The following is a 22,489-nucleotide window of genomic DNA, read 5'->3' on the forward strand; positions in this document are numbered from 1 at the left end:
GCAGCGCAGAGGTGCCAAGAATCTTGTAGAGAAGGGCAATGGCCGTATCTGGTGCCACACGATTGTTTTCTCTCTGCGTCCAGCTTGCTAGGACCCAGGTGTGCTGCAGGAGCACTGACTGTAAGCAAATCTGTGTGGCCTGCAGTCCCTCCTTTAAGAGAGTGGTGTGACTCAGACTGACAGTGGGTTCTGGGGCGGGGGGTGGGGGGACTGCGTCTGCCGGTGTCTGCTCTCAGCTCTGTTTGAGAAGCGGGTGTGTCCTATGCTCTTGACTGCTTGCCCCCCCTCCCCCAGCCCAGCATGCAAATGAATAATGGGAAGGTACACATGGACCCTTGCACCTCTTCATTTGCTCCACAGAGAGTATCCACTGCAATCCTTGCCTGTCATCTACAGGGAAAAGGAGCCACCACCTCAGAGGTGGGATTCTAATAACTTAACTGGTTCTCTGCCCTAATGACTGTTTTAAGTATAAAGAACTGATATACCAAAAGGTAGTTTATTATTTCATGCATTCAATACTTAAATAAGAGCAATAAAAAAGGTACACAAAACTAGATTAAAAGAGGTTTAAAGTATTAATGAAAAAGTATTAAATAATATCTGACAAAAAATAATTAAACTATTATTTAAGATATTTCCATATTGCTTCTTGATTGGTGTCCTCACTTGTACTTTTTCACCTGTGGATGGAATGAACATTACTACAGGCACTTAGAATATGCTATTGTGCTGATGAACATTAAAAAAGAGTAAGGAATATAAAATTGTAATTTCCACATTGGGCAGCTGCCCAGGAGCCCACCTTAGAGAGAACCCTGATTACAAGTGCCATTTTAACAACTGGTTTGCTGAATTCAACAAAACATTAGGTATCAGTTCTGCTGAACCAGTGCGGACCAGCTGAATCCCACCACTGCACCACCTTCACTTTACAGATAATGAGATCTTTGGGGCAGTTTCCATCTTTCAGAGTTCCCAGGACCTTTACAAAAAGTCTGTTCCTCTTCCTCCCCATATTCAGTGACCATGCTCTGCTTGTCTTTGTCAGTTTCACTGGCTCCATATACAAAGACACACAGACAACTTAAGAACACACCCGAGGGCATTTCCACCACACCTGGAAGCAAGTCCCCTGTTGGTAGTCTTGAAGATGAATTTGAATCTCAGGGTATATTTATTTAATTGAGGGTGAATATTTTTGACTCAAAATGGGTGTCCCTATATTGTGCCTGTGTTTGCATTCCCTCAGAAGCATTCACAACCCGGATGCCGATTTGATTTTTAGGTAGGCGAGTAACAGAAATTATTGGAATTATCTTTGCTACTAAAAATAAAACACAAAAACCCTTGATTCTTTGTCCTAATAGGAGAGAAGCCATGTGGTACAATATTGTCCTACCTTTTTACTTTTTCTTTCAAATGCCCTTTTACATAGATGTGTTTTTTGACTTAAGTCTCATTAGCGTTTCTCGCGGGGGGCGGGGGCTGCCTTTGGGCCCATGCCACCTACTAAATTGTTCTGATGCTTCAGGAGAGGGGAAACCATGGTAACCAGATGCAGGGTGTGATTATTTCCCTCTGACCTGGCCAAGTGTTGTGTTTCACAAGGGGAGCTTAATAGAAATTTTCAAATTGACCCTTCTCATCACGTGGGCTCCTTAGAGCTCCATCAGCCCCTCATTACTATCAGAGTTATTTGAGCAGAGGCAGCAGCGATCGTATTTTTCATAATCATTCCTGGAGCCAAGTGTAATTTGCAATCTGTAGTATTGTATTATGAAACAATAATGTATTAAAATGAACAGAGCAAGAATGGGGAGAATAGTGGGAAGGAAGGATGCAGAGAAGTAGTTAGTTGTGTGACAGGCTCTCTTAATTTCATTATAAGTGGACATGGCTGATTTCAGCACCAAATTAAACGTTTAGAGAAATTTGAGTTGTATGTTGTTTTTACTGTGTTTAAATGTGTGTGCATGAGTGTAATTTTATATAATATATATAAATATAATATATATAATATGTATATAACAATATATAATATAATGTATATATATTATTCATTATAAAGTCATTGTAAAGGCAAAACAAAAATAACCTGCATATTTATTTGCATTTGCACGTTGGCTTTATGGGGTTATAAATGTGGTTTGATTATTTGGCAATGCTTTGAGAAAAATAAGGTATATCAAATCTTTTAAAAATCCTGTATGGAGCAGTAATTACTAATTTATCCCTTTTTACAAAAAGGGGATTTATTTGTACAGAAAATCTGTCATGTGCTCTATGAACTGGCTGATGCTTGAAAAATTATAACATAATTGAGGTATGCTTCCCCTCAATTTTCTGTCTTTTTTATTGAGTGGCTCTAAGTATAGGTTATAAAGGTCCTTTTTAGAATTATTTAGGTATTTATCTTGTGTTTTGAAGGATTACTGTGTTTGCTTGGGTTTTTCTTCTCAAGTCTTAATATCTGGATCTCACTGTGTGCAAGTCTGAGTATGTGTGTGTGTGAGCGTGTGTGTGTATGTGTGTTTGGTTTAGTGTTTAAAATCCTTGGAGTTTACGGTGGTTCTTATAAAGACAAAACCGATAATGCACTGGTTCAGTTTACTTGTTTTAATATTTCCTTGTTCCATAACCTCTGGGACTCCTGAAGTAGAGTGACTGGGCATATTGTGCACTGCTGATGAGATAACACAGGCTGCGTGGGGACAGGTGTGCTTATGAGGACGTTTCACAGGTGTCCTGAGAAGGATATGTTCTTCATTAAGGGTGCGTTGTACAGCTACAGGCTGTTCTAGCTTGGCTAAGTAGGAGCTACCTTTTTTTTTCTTTAGAAAAACTCACTTCTTTTTCCTCTGATACCAGGCAACACAAATTTAGTTCATTAAAATCTAATCAGGCCAGCACTGACGAAGGCTGCACACAATCAAATAATGATTCTCCAGTCTGTGGATTTCCTTTTTAAAGAGAACCTCTGCCAAACTCCATCGACTTAAAACCGTATTCCATTTTGCAAGAGCACTAGTGAATTCTCAGGTACCTTTATCTGAGGCTCCCTTCTCATCATTGTTGATTATCAAGATGTGGGATTTTTTTGTGGTTTTTTTTTTTTTTTTTGCCTAAATAGGAGCTTTGTGCTTGTCATAATCAGCCTGCTCCCTGATTTCATCCAGCATCACCACATTCTACTGCTGAGCAAATTAAGGGTGCTATCACGGTCGCAATGTCTTCCAGTGTTACTAAGACATGTACGGTCCTGTGTGGGAAGTGCATATTAGAGATGACTGACTTTATCTTTTTCTCATGTATAAAATGGAGGCTGAGGAACCAAAAATAGGGCCAGAATCTGGGAGCACATCATTATACGATGTAAATGCATAGGGCAGTGGGACGGTCTCACTGCTGCCTGGCAGTATTTACATACGTCAGGACAGACAGTATGGGCTTTTGGAGTATCTTTGCATTTAGACATATTGGCAATGCCTGGGAATGGGTTTGTGGTTGGTTTTTACCACTCTTCTCAGATTCCTGGCCTTGACTGACAAATGTCTTTTAGGGACAGACAATGTCCCCTGTACCTCATGGCTACAGGCAGTTTACAGTGTATCTCATTCACTTCAGCAAAGACATTTTCACCATCTGCTCCCCCTAAAATGAATAGAGTGGTGGCTTGGCCAGTGGTGGCACAGTGGACAGAGTGTTGATCTGAGACGCTGAGGTCCCCAGTTCAAAACCCTGATGTCACTGGCTTGAGTGCAGGCTCATCTGGCTTGAGCATGTGACCAGAGACACAACCCCATGGTCGCTGGCTCGACTGGGGCCCACCTGTCAAGGTATGTATGAGAAGCAGTCAGTCAACAACTAAAGTAATGCAACTACAAGTTGATGCTTCTCATCTTTCTCCCTTCCTGTCTGTCTCTTTCTATTTCTTGCACATACTAAAAAAATAAACAGAATACAATAATGGGCAGTCTTTGCTTCCTAAAGGTATTGAGGTGGCTGGGAGTAACAGAGAGTTTGGGTCTGAAGTCTGCCTTTGTGATTTCTTGTTGTTTGACCTGTGAAATCATTAAATGCATCTCAGCTTGCTGAAGTAGCTCCTCAACAGGAGATAACACCCACCTCATACCTTGTTTGTGGGATCAGTGAGGTTAAGTCCATAATAAGAATTCATTAAATTCTAGTTAAGTATAATTAAGTAATCAGAAGAGCATTGGACAGGTGCTCAATTATGTGTCTCAGGATTTACAGCAAGTGAACTTCACAGGTCTGGAAATTTCATTTTCTCTAGGAGTATTCAAGTTCAGAGTCACTGGGATATCTTAAACTAGCTAGGAGGTGACCCATACTTACCTAACGTTGTGACTTTGGGCACTTCTGTATACCTCCTGGGCTTTAATACCCTTGCCTGTCAAAGATATCGGGTGAGGTGCCTAATCTCCAGGCTTTAAGCTTCAGAAACAAGTACACATATACATTCAGTGGACAAAAGTGCAGTAACACAAGCTACAGGGATATATGGCTAGATTTTTGTTTTTACATAAAAGTTAGAGCTCTTACCTTTTAGGGCTTATGACAAAAATCAGTTCATAATTGCATTAGAAGTCAGGGTGATGGGTGGAGGGAAGTCAAAGCTCACACCAGGAACATGGAAAATGCCTGTAGCAGAATCAATGGAAGAAGGTTTTCTAGAGGAGCTTGGATCTGAAGTCGTTTAGGAAAAGTATGACTCAGAGGACTAGCAAGGAGTGATGTTAAAAGCTCGTGACAAGTGCTTTGGTTTGGGTGACAGTGTGCTCCCGAGGCACATGGAGTCTGGGGCGTGAAAAGGACCCAGCACCTAGTGTGTGTATCTGCTGGACAGGGTCTTGGACTTTGCCCACCGGGCACCTGTGTGTCCACTAGAAGCAACTGGAAGGTTCCAGGAGGAGATTTTAAAAATTGTGGAGAAAGGAATTGTTTAATTGTAAGATGTTCCCACTTGTAGAAACAAGGGCAGCATTCAGGGCAGGGGATGGTGTGAGATGTTTGTGTCGGGCACTCCCTGGCAGTAGCTGGGCTTTGGGGGTACAGACGGGGTTTGGGCAGCTGGTACTGACTTCCCCTGTGACCCACATTCATTTCCCTTCATCAGCCAAGGAGCATCATTCAACCAATGTATCTCAGGATCCATAGTAAGAGATGTGTCGCAGAAAAGTCCTTCTTACACGTGAAGACCTTGGTTATACAGATTTCTAGGCAACAGTTCAGTGAGGTTGTTTTGGGAAAATAATTTAATTTTAAATATTATTCCTCAAAGCTTAGATGATAATTGGTACTGGATATTCTATTCGTCAACTTTGAAATAGGACAGTGGGTTGTTCGATTTTCTATTTACTGTACCATGTTTTTCAATGTGATATGAAGAAAAGCCTTTTCATCACAGAACCCATTATATTTTTATTTTATCATTCGGCATAATATTTTTTCCCTAAAGATCTCTAATTTTATTAGCAGCATAAACTACAGCAAAAGATTTCCATGCCAGGTACACTGTGGACAGAGTTAGGTCTCCTAAAAACCAAAATGATGGAGTTTAATTGCCCTCAACTCTTGACGATTAGTTGTTTCTGACAGTGCTTTCTATACAAAAGCCCTAAGAATTTCTCCATAGCTGTTCATCGCTGTATGTGTTTGCTTTCTGTGTTCCCCACATGCCAGGGCACATTTGGCCCGTCATGCTGGACAGTGACCCTGTGTGTGGCTGGCTGGGCAGACACCCATGACCTCACTGTGAGGCATCACAGGACAACTCCTTTAGCAAATGACTGTGAGATAACTTTGCAGAGTCAAGCATTTCTGTGTTCTCTGTGAAGAAAGCGTCCGGGGAAGAGATGCTCACGTCAGTCCTGTTCTAATGAGACGTGGCTCCTCTGTGGCTTCCTGACAACGAGTCTGCAGTGGTGTTCTGTGGCTTCCTGACGATGAGTCTGCAGTGGTGTTCTGTGGCTTCCTGACGATGAGTCTGCAGTGGTGTTCTGTGGCTTCCTCAGAATGTCTGCAGTGGTGTTCTGTGGCTTCCTCAGAATGTCTGCAGTGGTGTTTTGGTTTTATTTTTCCTGGAACCAGCTCTGTCCATGCAGCACTACCTCCAAAGCAATTTTTTTCCTATCAACTTATTCTCAAGCTTTCTGGGTTTTTTTTCTCTATTAAAAAAAAAGGACACACACACACAGTCATGGATCTAGGAGATCGCTCTCTAGTTCAGCATCGTACCTGCTGGGTGAGGCAGTACCCGTGCGCACCTGTGCTTCGGATAGTCAGAAAGCAATTCATAAAACCAATTCTCTGCTGAGAGCGGGTTTGCTTCCTGATTCTGATATTAGTTCAGTATTTATTCAGCCCTGCTGTTCCTTGGAATGGGACCCATAAAAATTCATCAATGGCTTTTAAAAGATACAATAAATGTAATTGATATCTTCTAAGTTCTTAAGTACCTTGCAATTAAATGATTGTCCTCATTGGTTGGTGACTGATTTGGGCTGTGAAACTGACTGCTGAGTCCCTGTAGCTGAAAATTTTCAATGACCACCGCCTCCCCCTTTCAGGAAGAGTTCAGCAACTATAAATTAAGAACACTAGAATAGAGTGAATGAGGTGTAACTACTTAATTTTTTCTTTTTATATTCTAGAATGGTTGTATATTTCCTTACTTACAGTCTATTTTTTAAATTTTGTCAAAAAATTATGGCTGAGAGATTATTACCCCAATTATATAGTAATATGCTGGGATGTTATAGTATGCCTAAAGCAGGGGTTGGGAACCTTTTTGGCTGAGAGAGCCATGAACACCACATATTTTAAAATGTAATTCCATGAGAGCCATACAATATGTTTAACACTAAATACAAGTAAATGTGTGCATTCTATGTAAGACCAACACTTTTAAAGTACAATAAGTCTCTGAATTCTTTTTAATAACGTGGTTATGCTGTTGCTAACCAATGATGAATGAAGTACTTCTTACCATTAATGCAACTTCTGGTGCTGCATGGTTTTGCTGATGGCTTTGTAGTCTGGTTGATACATGGTGAGGTTAAGCTTTATGCAGGTGTTGAGACTTCCATCCGTTAAATGTGATCATAGGTTGGTCTTAATGTTCTTTAGTTGTGAGAAAGGCTGCTCACATGCATACGTACAGCCAAACATTGTCAGTACAGTAATACTCACATGCTGCAGTGTGTGGTATGTGACGGGAAGCGCGTTCCAAGTTTTGACAATCAGCTGGTCCGCAGGTTAAAGTTTTTTCATTTCTCCCACTGTGTTTGCTCGCCAACTCTGCTTGCTGTCGTGCATATCTTTCAAAATCTTCATTCAGTGACTTGAACTTATTCACCCACATGTCTGAGGCCTTCAGTTCAGCAGCTTGTAGCTCAAAATCTCTGACAGGGACACCGGGGATATAACTCAGGTCAGCACTGTCCACTGCACACTCGTGTGGATTGGTGATGAACTTAAAAAGATGAGTGCGTTCACGAAATTCTCTAAAGTGCGCTTTGAATGACTGCAGGAGATTAGATGTGAAGCCCGCTAGCTGCTGGAGATCAAGATGTTGAGCAGGGTCACTTGCTGTGCATGCATCTTTAAACTCTCCCAGTTTTTTAAAGTGTAGTGAACAACCTGTCTCAATGTCTGTGATGAAGAGTTCCAGCTTGTTTTCAAATGCAAACACTGCTTGTTGAAGGAATAAGACTGTATTTCCAACGCCTTGCATTTTCACATTGAGCTGGTTCAGATGTTCAATCATGTCCACGAGATAATAGAACTTCAGAAGCCTCTCAGGAAGCTTGACGTTTGTCATTTCAAGAAAAGTCCAGATTTTGCTCAGACAAGCCGTGAAATGGCTGAGCACCTTCCGTCCTGACAACCAATGCACATTGCTGTGCAGAAGCAGACCAGGATAATTGTTCCCAACTTCATCCAGCAGTGTTTTAAACTGGCGGTCATTTAAAGCATGGGCAACTTTTCATATATCTGTTGGCCATTTGTATTTCTTCCTGGGAGAAGTGTCTGTTCATGTCCTCTTCCCATTTTTTAATTGGATTGTTTGTTTGTTTGTTTGTTGTTGAGTTTTATGAGTTCTTTGTATATTTTGGATACTAGGCCCTTATCTGAGCTGTTGTTTGAAAATATCATTTCCCATTTAGTTGGCTTTCTGTTTATTTTGTTATCAGTTTCTCTTGCTGAGCAAAAACTTCTTAGTCTGATGTAGTCCCATTCATTAATTTTTGCCTTCACTTCTCTTGCCTGTGGAGTCAAATTCATAAAATGCTCTTTAAAACCCAGGTCCTCATGAGTTTAGTACCTATGTCTTCTTCTATGTACTTAATTGTTTCAGGTCTTATGTTTAGATCTTTGATCCATTTTGAGTTAATTTTAGTACAGGGGGACAAACTGTAGTCGAGTTTCATTCTTTTGCATGTGGCTTTCCAGTTTTCCCAGCACCATTTATTGAAGAGGCTTTCTTTTCTCCATTGTGTGTTGTTGGCCCCTTTATCAAAAATTATTTGACTATATATACGTGGTTTTATTTCTGGACTTTCTATTCTGTTCCATTGGTTTGAGTGTCTATTTTTCTGCCAATACCATGCTGTTTTGATTGTTGTGGCCCTATAATATAGTTTGAAGTCAGGTATTGTAATGCCCCCAGCTTCATTCTTTTTCTTTAGGATTGCTTTGGCTATTCGGGGTTTTTTATAGTTCCATATAAATCTGATGATTTTTTGCTCCATTTCTTTAAAAAATGTCATTGGAATTTTGATGGGAATTGCATTAAATTTGTATAAAGCTTTGGGTAATATGGCCATTTTGATTATATTTATTCTTCCTAACCAAGAACAAGGTATATTCTTCCATCTCATTATATCTTTTTCGATTTCTCTTAACAATGGTTTATAGTGTTCATTATATAAGTCCTTTACATTCTTTGTTGGACATAAAAGAGAAACTAAGAGACATTGATAAGAGTGTGGTGGTTACAGGGGGAGGGGGGAAAGGGAGAAGGAAAGGGGGAGGGGGAGGGGCACAAAGAAAACTAGATAGAAGGTGACAGAGGACAATCTGACTTTGGGTGATGGGTATGCAACATAATTGAACGACAAGATAACCTGGACTTGTTATCTTTGAATATATGTATCCTGATTTATTGATGTCGCCCCATTAAAAAAATAAAATTATTATAAAAAAATAATAAAAAAATAAAGCATGGGCAACAATAAAGTTGACCACCCGAATGACCAGTGACATCACCTCACCAAGCTGCTCGCCACACATCTGAGCACAAAGCGCCTTCTGATGTAGGATGCAGTGAAAACTTAGGAGGGGTCTCTTTTCATGTTCACGAAGAAGCGCTACGAATCCTGTTTTTTCATGCCATGCACGAAGCACTATCAGTACACACTGAAATAAGTTTATCCATTGGTAGATTTTTTTCTTTAGCAAACTCAGTGAAAGACTTGAATAAATCCTCCCCTCTTGTTGTCTCTTTCATAGGCAAAACAGCAAGACTTTTCTCACGTAGTGTGTCACGGACAGCATACCTTGTAATCACACTGAACTGGGATAAATGGCTTACGTCTGTTGACTCATCTAAAGTTAGAGAAAAGAATGGTGCTGCATTTATGTCCTTCACTTGTGTTGCCTCAATTTGATTTGCCATCATGATGGTATGATCATGAACAGTTCTTGTCTTTTATTCGTTCAGTTATCTTGTCTTTATCCGAAAAGTCGTCAAAAAGTTCATTGGCAACATCAAGCATGAATGTTTTGGCATACTCCTCATCTGTGAATGGCTTTCCATTTCTCACAATTGCTAAAGCACCAGCAAAGCTACCTGAATTCCAGTCACCTTGTTGGGTCCAAACACAGAGTTGCTGCTGACTAGCTTGCACTCTGCACAGTAGCTCTTGACATGCTTTCTTCCTGCTGTCCCTGCTGGATATTTCGATGCAAATGTAGTATGGCGTGTGTCAAAGTGCCACTTTATATTTGACAGTTTCATCAATGCAATTTTATCATTGCCTATTAGACACACTGCAGAACCTGCTCTCTCCACAAAGGCAAATTTCTTTGTCCATTCTTGCTGAAAAGTACGATACTCCTCATCTTTTTTTCTTTTAGCCTTCTTCTTTGTCAAAAGGGTTTCTGCAATTAGCTAGCTGACTACTTGACTAAAAGGAGGTAAGTTTACTTCCTGACCTGACAACAAACTGTGTATGTTATGGATTATCCAATAAAAATTTGGTGTTGTCCTGGAGGACAGCTGGGATTGGCTCCAGCCACCCACAACCATGAACATGAGCAGTAAGAAATGGAGCATAATACATGAGAATGTTTTATATTTTTTAATATTATTTATTTTTATTAAAGATTTGCCTGTGAGCCAGATATAGCCATCAATAGAGCCACATCTGGCTCACGAGCCATAGGTTCCCGACTCCTGGCCTAAAGGAATGAGATACTTTATTCACTACAGCAGGTATTAAGAGAAATGTCCCAGTGCTAGTATACTAGTCTACATTTTGTTTGTGGTTTCTTTTTTTCATATACTAATCTTGAATCTATAACTTAAACATAGAAAATGTACTGTAACAGTTTGATAATAAATTTGAAAATCATTAAATAGATAAGGGAACAATCTAAGAAACTAATATTTTACATTTACTATGTAATACAGTGAGAAAGAAGAAGCGCTTCTTAAATATGAGTCAGGATTCTATTTTTTTTAATCACATGTACTTAAAAAGCTGAAGGTTGGTGGACTTAGATATAAAAATAAAACTTTAAAAAAAAATTTTATTGATTGATTGATTTTAAGAAAAAAAGAAATAGAGAGAAAGTTATCAATTTCTTGTTCCACTCATTTTATACATTCATTGGTTGATTCCTGTATGTGCCCTGACCAGGGACAGAACCCACTGAAATGATGTTCTAACCAACCGAGCTACCCAGACAGGGTCAAAATTATAACAGTCTTTACAAAGTAGGACAAAGACCATTTAAGAAAAAGATTTAACATAGCTATTTAGATCCAGTGTTAGGTTTGGAGCTGAAAATATCAACTGTTTTGCAGTATGAAAAACTCTCAACATTTCCTCATATTAACTCCAAGGATAGATATACATGATCTTCTCATAAGATGAAACTGTACCTTTGGTATGGATATATAATGTATCTTTTGTCACTGAATGTTTCTCAAATATGATATAGAGATAAATGTAGGAAGCCTAGAATGTGAACTGACACAATATCTGTAACAACAAAACAAAATAAGTCAATATTAGCAGGATTGTATCATCTGAAGAACATTTATAAACTGAAATACCACAAGTAGTTACAATGTTTTACCTTTATGAGTACCTAGTTATAAATATATATCATGTATTAAGATTTGAACTTATACTTTCCTTGAATTTAGAATTTAATATATTTCATATTTCCACATGCCTCTTTGTTGCAGAAAATTTTTATTTCCTTCTTCTTTTTCAAGTGAGAGAAGGGAAGATAGAGACAGTCTGCAGTATGTGCCCTGACCATGATCCACCCAGCAAGCCCTGTCGGAGGCCTATGCTCTGCCCATCTGGGGCCATGCTTGCAACTGAGCTATTTTTAGCTCCTGAGGTGGAAGTTCCACAAGCCATCCTCAGCACCCTTGGCCAATGCACTCAAACCAATCAAGCCATGGCTACAGGAAGAGAAGAGAGAGAGAAAGGGGAGAGGGAGGGGTGGAGAAGCAGATGGTCAGTTCTCCTGTGTGCCCTGATGAGGAATCAAACCCGGGACTTCCACATGCCAGGCTGATGCTCTACCTTTGTTTCAACTGACCAGGGCCAAATGTTTAGGATGGGAATTCACATGGGCTTTAAATACTGTTTACACACTGATGCCACTCAAGTTAATCCATCCAGCCTTGTCCTCTCTTCTGAACTAAAGTTTTTATTTTTAATTCTCTATAGATGCTAAGCAAATTGTTGTCAAATTAACAAACATGTTTTAGATGTTGGCTTCTTCTGAGATGTATTCATTTTTTGTTATTTTTTATATTCTTTCATTCATTCTATAAACTCAATAATTATGCTTAATTCTTAAGCAGTATTTATATAACAAAAATTAAGGAAAGAGAAAGTTTTTATTTTTAATATTGTATATTTAATAGCTTGAAAAGCATAGTATATATTTTATTCCTTGTGAGAAGTGGTCAGATGCTGAACTTAAGTTATTGGGAATTATTCCTTCTTTTTCTCCTTTTTTCTTGTTTGCAGTTGAAATGGTCTTTAATTTCTAAGTAACAACAACATTTAAGGATAGATTTGCTTTATAGAAGTTCATTTTATAGCCACTTTTGAGTGCTATCCAGTAATAGACATAATTCTTAAAGTAACGGTGGTAGTGATGGTGTTTTAACTTTTCTGTTTTAACACTTTAAAGATGTTTTCCTTTCATCCCTCTGCAAACATAATGTTACTTTACTTAACATATGAGACATTCCTACATAGCTGAGACATTGACCCGTATTCAGCATCAGATTTGTATTAATAATGACCTAGGCTACTAACCAAGCCATTATGGAAATACTTTTCTCTCTCCTATTTCCAGTTCGGACCCACTCTTGTACACCCTCTTTTTCATAGGTTCATCACCAAAAGTCAGATTTCCACTTTGTCCTCAAAAATACTCAGTGTACTTACTTTACATGAGTGCTTTGTTGAGTAACAGTCTATAGAAGATTTTTTTTTGAAACACCTGGTGGTCCAGTCACTATAGATGGAGATCATTTGAGAATATGTAGCACATGCCTTCCTGACAGCATGGTATTTTTGTGGAGGAAGTAACAGAGTAGGAAAAAGAATTGATACCAGGGATGAGGTTTCTGAGGTATTTTAGATGTCAGAAGTGTTTTCTTAGAGAGCCTCGAGCTCAGCACCCCTCTGTGGAAGTTGGTGTAGACTGTTTTTGAATCGTGCATATTTGTTTTTTTATCAGATAAAGATTTCCAAGTCAAAGACTCCATCTTTGGCAATTGCTTTTCATCAAATTTAGGAAAAGGATTTGATGCGAGTTCCCCAGCTTTCCATTTTATAAGCTATGAGTATCACACCATTGTGAATTATCCTTTGTACTTTAAACCTCACAAACACAGGCTTGTCTGTTTTTAAACTGGGATGAATGTTTCCAATAAACCTGACCAAAAATCATGAGCTGTTGTTTATGGAGAGGTTATTAAATTGACCACCGTAGATTATTATCCTTTAGTCGTAAGAGAAACTCACTCCAATGCAGATGTCTGCCCTCCTCCCAGCATCTGAGGTATTTTCGACACTCTGTCCTATATACATTTATTGCATATTTGTTTAATAACAAGGAACTCAAGGTTTCTGTTGTTTTGTTGTTTATTTTTGTTTGTTTGTTTTGCAAAAGAAAAATGAGTATTGCTACCATTTTCTAAAAGGGTTCTCTCCAGCCAGTTTTCCTGAAAAAAGAATCAAATGATCTGGTTAAATATATTAAGGCCAGGTCACACTAGCGAACCACAGGGGACACGTGAGCCCCTGCATGGAAGGGGCTCCCGTATCATTGGGTACCAGTCAATGTCTCTGTCACAATAGATGAAGAAACTTATTTTGTATATATTGACAAGTTAGAATTTTTTATTGTCAACAGGTTTGGCAAACATCGCAAAGATGACAAGATTGACAGCACGGGTAAAGTTCAGATGCAGGACTCCCTAACCTCGGAAGAGGACAGGAGGCGCATGCAGCAGGAGCAGGCGAGGTAGACGCAGTTCCTTGACCACACCTCACTAGCGAGGCCCTCCTCCCTTTCAACTCTTCCTTATGATTTCTTTTTAAATATAAAGACTTTGCATTCAATTGGTTTTATTTTTTTCTGTGTGAATTGAACTACTGATGGTTATGGGTTGAATACAGTGTAAAGAGGGATTAAAAGAAAAACCTTACATTTATGGGGGAGGTATTACAATGAATTCTATCTATTGGTTTTCTTTTTTTTTAATTTTTTTTTCAGAGACAGAGCAAGAGTCAGAGAGAGGGATAGGTAGGGACAGACAGGAACGGAGAGAGATAAGAAGCATCAATCATCAGTTTTTCGTTGCAACACCTTAGTTGTTCATTGATTGCTTTCTCATATGTGCCTTGACCATGGGCCTTCAGTAGACCAAGTAACCCCTTGCTCAAGCCAGCAACCTTGGGTCCAAGCTGGTGAGCTTTGCTCAAACCAGATGAGCCTGCACTCAAGCTGGTGACCTCGGGGTCTCGAACTTGGGTCTTCCGCATCCCAGTCCGACGCTCTATCCGCTGCGCCACCGCCTGGTCAGTCTATCTATTGGTTTTCATTAAGATGTTCCGCATAGGAGATGGTAAGGCACTGGGAATGTACATTAAAACTGAATTTACAGTCATTTTTTACACCATAAAGAAGTATTTACAGTTCTCTCTCATCTTTGAGTGTGTATTATATGATAATAATTTTTAAGAAATACTCATTTGGCTATAAGACTATTTGAATTTTTATATTGCATTTAAAATATCACGCTTTTATAATGAGAATTAAGAAGGATGTTAATTTTTGCTGAGTTGCTTTCCTTTCAGACCTGACATTTATGTCTGTTTTATCACTCTGTTTCACTCTCCTCGCATTTGGTAATGTTATTTATTTATTATTTATTTATTTTTGCTTTGATTGTGTTCTAGCTCATCTGGAAAGATTGCTGTTGTTAGGAAGGAAAGGTTTCTTCTCTGCCCTTCTAGGTTCTCTTGCTGGTCGAAGACTTAAACTGACATAAGACAGATTAACAGGAGAAAACCAACTTCAATTCCAGAAGTGTGGGGACTCCGTGATGTCATGAGGTACAGGAAGTCAGGCTTTGCACCAATCTGCGCTGAAGAGGAGAGGGAGACGCCTGGTACTTCAGAGGGAGGAAATAGATTGACAGGAAGACGGAGAAGCAGATGTGTGGTACATAGGTGTTGGCTGTGCCAAGCAGTGACAGGACCCAGACAGGGCTTAGCACAAACGGGCCTTCCTCATAGGTTCTCTCCATTCCCACACCTGGATTAGAGTCTTCATAGTTCTTTCTGGTGAGAGTTCTCTTCCTGGACTAAACCTTCTGTCTAAATTCTTTTAGGCAGTTAAGAGGGGAGGTACAAGGTCTTCCCGGGGTTTTTGAGGGCCTCAGTTTTCCTCAGCTCAGAATCATCTGTGTGCCGCAGTGGCACATTCCAAGGAGGCTTGTTCTGAACCCTACAAAACTGTTCAAGGGAACCCAGAGACCAAGGAGATGACTGAAGAGTTACTTTAAGCAGACACTTGAAAACTATTTTTTGATAAGCAGTTACAATTTTTCTCATTGTCATTCTCAGGGCATGAGAGAGCCATCTGACACATCTGCTGCAGGTTCACGGCTTGCCGTGAGCTCCCCGTACTGTCACGTTTCTTTAGCAGAGCTGCCATGGCAACAGAGACTGTCTACTTTATTCCAAATAACCTGGGGTGTGCGAGGGTTTCTGGTGCCTTGATCAAAGCTATCAAGCGAAATATTATCCATCACTAGGATCAGAGCCCAGCATCTTTAAGTCTACTACAGTTCTAGAATCGAGCTGCTTTTGGTTTGATGTAAACAATGAATGAACCCAAAGGAGTGTTCTGCTACAGTTTTCCTTGAAAGCAATTAATATTTGGGTATTTTTTCCTTTATCTTTCTCATATTTGAGGTTTCTTTCTCTTTTTCTCTCTCTTTCTTTCTTTTTGCTAGGATAGTTATTCTGTTTGTAGCTTTTCAAAATATAAAATATGTAAATGGAAAAATACGGACTTTTAATTTATGGTGCAAATCTGAGTTTATTTTTATGGTTCTTACCCAATTTTATTTTCTAAAATCATTCTATCTTTGTTGAGTTCTAAGACTCTGTCTTATTCTCACCAGTTTGGGATTCCTCAAATTTATTAACTCATTGTAAAACATGGCATTCAATTGCTTAATCGTTATGAACTTTTGTTCTAAAAGACTTTCTGGACCTTAAAGGAAGAGTACACACACACCAGGTAAAAGAATGAACTCAGGTTTACCCACGGGCAGCCATGTAATTTAGTTAGAGAACAGTCTGAGTGATAGAAACCTTCTCCTTCTGCCCTGTGTGGTGCCAGCCAAAGGGGACAGTTTTCTTCCTTCACCATTTTTACATCCTAAATATTCCTTTTTTTTTTTTTGTAGTTGGAAATGACTTCTGTGTTTCAATGCAGTATTCTATCAATGTTTTCCAAAATACTTTTATAATGCATACTCAACAATTTCCAGTCAGACAATGATTTTTTATTTATTGTTTTACATAATGGTTTTCCTTGTATTATTAATCTGCCTCAGGCACATTGCCCTTCTCAGTTTCGCTTTTATTCTCCAGCTCTGCTCCTCTGGTGATGCAATGCTTCCGGGAACGTGGTGGGTCATGATGAATTTACAACATACAAGAGGCCGAGAGTGAATGATCCATTAAAAAAAATCAATTAGCTTCATAATTTAAGAATACTATTATACTTTTTCCTTCCATAACAGTCTCTACAAGTATGTTTTATTTAAACATGTGGATCTTGTAAATGCTCGGATTAATAAGTGAAGTGTGCTTAGTGTTTCTTGTTTGGATAGAGAAAGCCCTGTTTTGTAAGTCCTTTCTAAGAATAGGGTATAGAAGTAAGTCTATTTTGTAAATTCTTTCTATATTTTAAGTTCTTTCTATTTTGTAAGTCTGTCAGCATCAGCAGATCTCCTTCTGAGGTTGGAAATGGCAACTTCTTTGGAAAGAATTTGATTGGAGAGATGGATAAATATGAATAAACCGCTATTTATATGTTCACCACAGTCTTTACTTCAGTGCTGAGGAGTGGTGAAGCATGTCCTGTGACATTGTTTACCACTGTAGCTGTGAGTTCCAAAAAATTATTTTGGCTGATTCCATGTAAAGAAAGTTTGGCGTTCCTTGATTATGACATGCCCACATACCAAAATGTTATTTGTCTGTACACACCCATGAAGAGTGACTATTATTTAAGATATAAATATTGAAAAATTAAGAGCACAATGAACATAATTTAAATCATTTTGCCTTTCACATTAAGATCTATTTAGAAAGTCCATTAGATTCTTCTGAGTATGCGGTTGAGGTGGATTCTGACTCCATTCTTGCTAACTCCCTCCTCTTGCCGTCCGCTCCCTGCCATCCTGGGAGATGGGTCTTGAATATGCCTGTCTACCAAGGTGATATGGGTGAGGAAGATCACATGTGGGTCTGTCCTCTGACTCCATAGTGCTGGCCTGCAGACCTGAGTCTGCACGCCCAGGGCCTCTTGAGAAGGGGGAAGCTGGAGCTGATGTCGGGTGAGTTTAGCTGGTTCTGCCTTGTGCTCATGTGACTTCCAGCTCTGAGCTCTGAACCTAGGTCCCCTGCCGTCTCAGAGAGGCTGCTCGCCACAGCCTGAGCTCGGCAAGGACACTAAGCGAAGCTGTGATATTTGGAGTTGCAGTGTGAATTCAGTGATGGTTACCTCTTACTGGTCCCTCTTTCAGGGGTGCTGAGGACTGAGCACCTGTTGGCTCATTTCCACTGCACAAAAGTGTTGGACTCCACACCCTAAATGGAACATGTGCCATTAAATGACATCTGCCCTTCAGGTCTACTGAGCTTTTATTATGAAGTGCAGGGATGGGCTTCTCCTTTGACCAGGTGTCAGAAGCGACATTTTGGCTTTCTTTTGTGTCTTTGCTCCAATAATATCTCCCCTTAGGCTTTAATGGTTGGCGTCTAAACAGTGTGGTGCAGGAAGGGTTCCATGTGCAAATATGTCTTAAGAGCTTCTTGATTAAACTAGTTTATGCATACATAGTTCTTCCTTTTGTTATTTCTCAAAGCCCTGATTATGTTAATGTGCATTATGAGTTACTGGGACAGGACTAGACAACCAGCTGTTGGCTCTGGTGCAACCATAGCCATCCCCACACCCGTGTAACCAGCCATGGGAGTCGGGTGATTGTTTCTTAGACCCATGAGCCATGCGACCTGCCTCTCCTTTGGAGTTCCTGCTTTGTGTATAGAGGAATCTTAACCTTGTTCCACCTCTCTTTATCACTTGACTCTTTCCCATGTGATTCTCACCTGTTTCAAATGTGTGCATTTTAAGGTCTAATTATAAATTTATTCTAACTCTAAATCTACAGAAAATTTTGGGGGGAAAATGTCATACCATTAAAATAGGAAGGCAAAAAAATGATCAGTAATAGTACCACTGTTACCATACTAGTCTATGCCTATTTTTTCTACAAAATAGATTTTTTTGGCCCTGGCCGGTTGGCTCAGTGGTAGAGTGTCAGCCTGGTGTGCAGAAGTCCCGGGTTCGATTCCCAGCCAGGGCACACAGGAGAAGCGCCCATTTGCTTCTCCACCCCTCCCCCTCTCCTTCCTCTCTGTCTCTCTCTTCCCCTCCCTCAGCCGAGGCTCCATTGGAGCAAAGATGGCCCGGGTGCTGGGTATGGCTCCTTGGCCTCTGCCCCAGGCCCTAGAGTGGCTCTGGTCGCAACAGTGATGCCCCGGAGGGGCAGAGCATCGCCCCCTGGTGGGCGTGCCGGGTGGATCCCGGTCGGGCGCATGCAGGAGTCTGACTGTCTCTCCCCGTTTCCAGCTTCAGAAAAATAAAATAAAAAAATAAATAAAAAAAAGATTTTTTTTTTCCTGCACATACTGCTTTTAAAAGTTAGTATCTATTTTCATTTTGATTTATATTGCATTTTTATACATTCTTAAAAAATTGTGTTCAATGTTTTCTGGAATAACAATAAGCCTGTGTTAATGGATAGATGGCAAGGAAGGTTGGAAAGAAGGCCTGAAAGATGAAATATGAGCTGTGATATCCAAATTCCCTAACTCAAATAGTGTTTATTTCATATGTTAGTCATTCTGTTAAATGAGGTTTATAATGTTAGCTGGCTTGGCTTTCTGTAGTTACTCAGTCAGGGATACCTATTTTGATATTATTATCTATATCCACCTAGCACGTTGTGCTTGGAAATATTTCCAAGGAAACGAGGCTTGAAGTAGAGACATAAAAAAGTTAATGAATTCTTATGAAATCCTTCCAGTCTGTCAAGGGTATTTATAAATCTGCTAAGGAAGTGTTTGGCTTGAAACGTTCCATTGTTCAAAGCCATAGCTGCCCTTCCAAGCCTTGTGTTTTCAATATCAGGCCTTTGAACTGCGCCTGTCCTTAAGTGATATACCCCCTGTCATATTACTTGTCCTTTTTAAGTTTTTATGGCATTTCTGCATTCAGTTCACATTCACTAGTATTTCTCTTTTCAGTTTACCAACCATTCCCATTATCTACTTTGAGTATTTTAAATTTTGACACAAAACCTTTTTGTGGTATCTGTTAGTTGGTGAAACTCTTTCCAGCAGGCATATTTGTTGATTTTTTTTGAAGAAATTAACTTTTTTGTTATGTACCATATAATGTAGTAGTAAAGTTTGCTTGAAATAAGTAAAAAGTTAGTGAAACTACGGAGGAACCATCTTTATAGCAACGATAGGTACATTTCCTGTGCCTCTGGAAGAAATAAAAAAAGTTTTTACTCTGTTGGCTTAAAACGTAGTGACCAGGTTCCCAGAATTCTGACATCACAATTAGAATCCGTGTCATCCAGAGAACCTTTGCATCTAGGTCACACATTGTCATTAAAACAGACCTTGACTTTCAAAAATTAACCTTTTTATAGAAGAAATATAGTTTTCTGTTTCATAGCACAGATTTTCATCTTTCTCTGACTTCTTGAATATTTCAGAAAAGGCAGCTCTACATGTGATTAGGTTCATCAAGCATTTTATAGACACACACACATACACACAAATTTATGTTTATCATGCAGGTGAACAAAAATGTTTAAGAATCTATTAACTTTCTTGAGCAAATTAAGCCATATTAGAACTGATTTTATTGACAAAATATAACTGGAGTAGGAAAATGAGGTTTTAATTTTTCATGATAGCTGACTTTAAAAAACTGGGAGTGCTTTGATGCTTGTGAAAGCCCAAACATAATTGAACGAATGAGTATCCATGAATGTGTGTGTATGTGCGTGTATAAGTGCACACATGTGCCTATATATTGGTTAGTGAAATATTATTCTAGTATTTTATTTGTAGGTATAAAAGAGAAGCTGATTGACCATATATTGAACACAGAATATAATATAAAATATTTTATTATTATAATGTTTCCTTTCTCAGGGATCCCTTACATTTGTTGAAAGGGAAATATTTTAGTATGTTAATATTAGCAAATTAATATAAGACAGTATGATCAAGTGTGAAAGTAGGTGACAGAGCTCTGGTAAGGGAAGAGGTTGTTGGGGCCAAAGTTCATAATGAATGCTTCAGAGAGATGGTAATTTGGGGTCTAGGTCTAGCTCCCGAGAACTTATACATATGAAAAATGAAAAAATTTCATACCCACAACCAGTCTCTGCCTATTCTTCACCTCACACAAGGGTCCTAAGGGTGGATAATCTTCTAACTGTTTAGATTCTTTAAAATTTTTGGTTGCCGGCTTGAGCACAGGCTTGCCAGCTTGAGCACAGGGTCACAGGCTTGAGCATAGGATCATACACATGACCTTAAGGTCACTGGCTTGAGCTCAAGGTTGCTGGCTTGAGCAAGGGGTCACTGGCTCTGTTGGGGTCTCCCAGGCAAGCACATATGAGAAAGCAATCTGAACAACTCAAGTGCTGCTGCTATGAGTTGATGCTTCTCATCTTTCTCCCTTCCTGTCTGTCTATCCCTGTCTGTCCCTCTCTCTCTCTCTTTCTCTCTCTCACTTAAAAAAAAAATTGTTGCATTAGTGGTTAGTGGTATATCTATGAATGCTTTTCTTTTGTTTCTTTTACAACTTTTAACCATTTTGTATTAACATGGTATCCTCTCATTGTAGCATTATGGGATGAAACAACTTTGCCTCCCCATCTATAAAGTGGTTAAAGAGCAAAGATTCAGGCACAGAAATGTGAATATCCTTTTGGCTTTATTGAAAGATTCATGCATCAGGCACTGCCTGTCTAACAAGCAGACAGGTGCTCTGAGGAACACTGAGAAAATAGAAGGGTTTTGTAGGAAACTGGGCAAGCAAGAAAGCTATTATCAAAAGAAACAAAAGGATTGTTTCAGGTAAGGTCATCATTCCTTAGGAGCAGGTTGGATATGGTCAGGCACACTGCCTTAGCCTCCTGGGGGCGGATAGAGAGGCTCCCGTGACTGCTGACCTCATTGGTGACCAGACTGATGGAGACTGCATTCCCAGGGAAGGCTGAAACTTCCACTGGATTTGGTGTTCAATCTAGGTTCAGTGTCATGGGCGGCAGCCACGTGACAGTGGCTCTGCACAGGGCCTGTGGTTTTCCCTTTAACAGCCGCCACTATTGATTTCATCAGCATGTGTTCTGCCCTCGAATTGGAAATGTGCCTTTAAAACAGTTGTTCCTAATTCAGAAAAAAATGTGTTAGGACCCATTTAGAATGTGTAAGGCTTTCCTTATCAATAAACTTTAACTCCATCCAGTATGATAAAAGTAATAAAAATTCCATTTAAAATTATGGCTTTTTTCTTTCTACTGAAGGTCTTTATTGCTGATGCTGTTGTTACTGAAATAGCGTGCTTGACATATATTTTTAAGTTAGAAATTTGTGGAATATTGTCCCTTATTTGGGAATTTAGCAGACACCAAATTGGCAGCTTGTACACTAGTGGGTTGTCTTTGTGCAGTTTACCTGGCTGTGTAGGCTAAGCACCAGATGATTGAGCCACAGTGCTTCTGAAGTCTGCCATTTACAGAAGTGTTTTGAGATGCAAATAGAACACTTAATTGACTGAAAGCTGCTTCATGGGGTTCCTTCCATTTTCTTGTAAGCTTATACTTCATTCTGCCTTAATTTTAGGTTTCATTTGATGAATTTTTGTGATCCTTATTTTTAAATGCAGGAAATACTCGTGGGGAAAAAAACCTAGGACCTTTGTTACCAGAATTAGGTTTTTGGGTGGCAGTAGAATAAGTTTGGGGCAGATTGTTTTTCAGAAGAATTAATTATAATATCTTAAACATTGTTTTGAAAGTGGTTAACCCAATTATCTAATATGTAGCGATCTGAAATTTACTTAAAACATTTTTATTAAATTAATATTAGTATCTTTTATCTTCTGTAGACATTAATAGCATTTTTAAAAATTAAAATCATTAAAGATCAATTTCTATTTCTTAAGAGTCTTTTGAAAAAATGTAATATTGGTAATTTTATGTTTTGAGGCTTCATAGGCTTTGGACTTTGAAGTACTTAAGATGCAGTGGAGTAATTGCAGTCCGCCACTGATCCCCCCCCCCCCCCCCCCCCCCCCGGGG

The 22,489-nt window shown here is 39.3% G+C and overlaps 1 protein-coding gene across 7 annotated transcripts in view; it reads left to right on the forward strand.

Moving 5' to 3' along the window:
- Positions 1–22,489, forward strand: part of PARD3 (par-3 family cell polarity regulator) — a 733,297-nt gene that overhangs the window by 511,549 nt on the left and 199,259 nt on the right. For 4 of the 7 annotated variants that reach the window (XM_066281087.1, XM_066281085.1, XM_066281088.1 and 1 more), the window contains one exon: positions 13,705–13,815. The exons of the other annotated variants lie outside the window; for them this stretch is intronic. In XM_066281087.1, the coding sequence (XP_066137184.1) occupies positions 13,705–13,815 (111 nt within the window). The remainder of the gene's footprint in view (positions 1–13,704; positions 13,816–22,489) is intronic. 7 annotated transcript variants of the gene reach the window in all.

The sequence above is a fragment of the Saccopteryx bilineata genome, chromosome 5 (assembly GCF_036850765.1).
Source record: "Saccopteryx bilineata isolate mSacBil1 chromosome 5, mSacBil1_pri_phased_curated, whole genome shotgun sequence".
Classification (NCBI taxonomy): Eukaryota; Metazoa; Chordata; class Mammalia; order Chiroptera; family Emballonuridae; genus Saccopteryx; species Saccopteryx bilineata.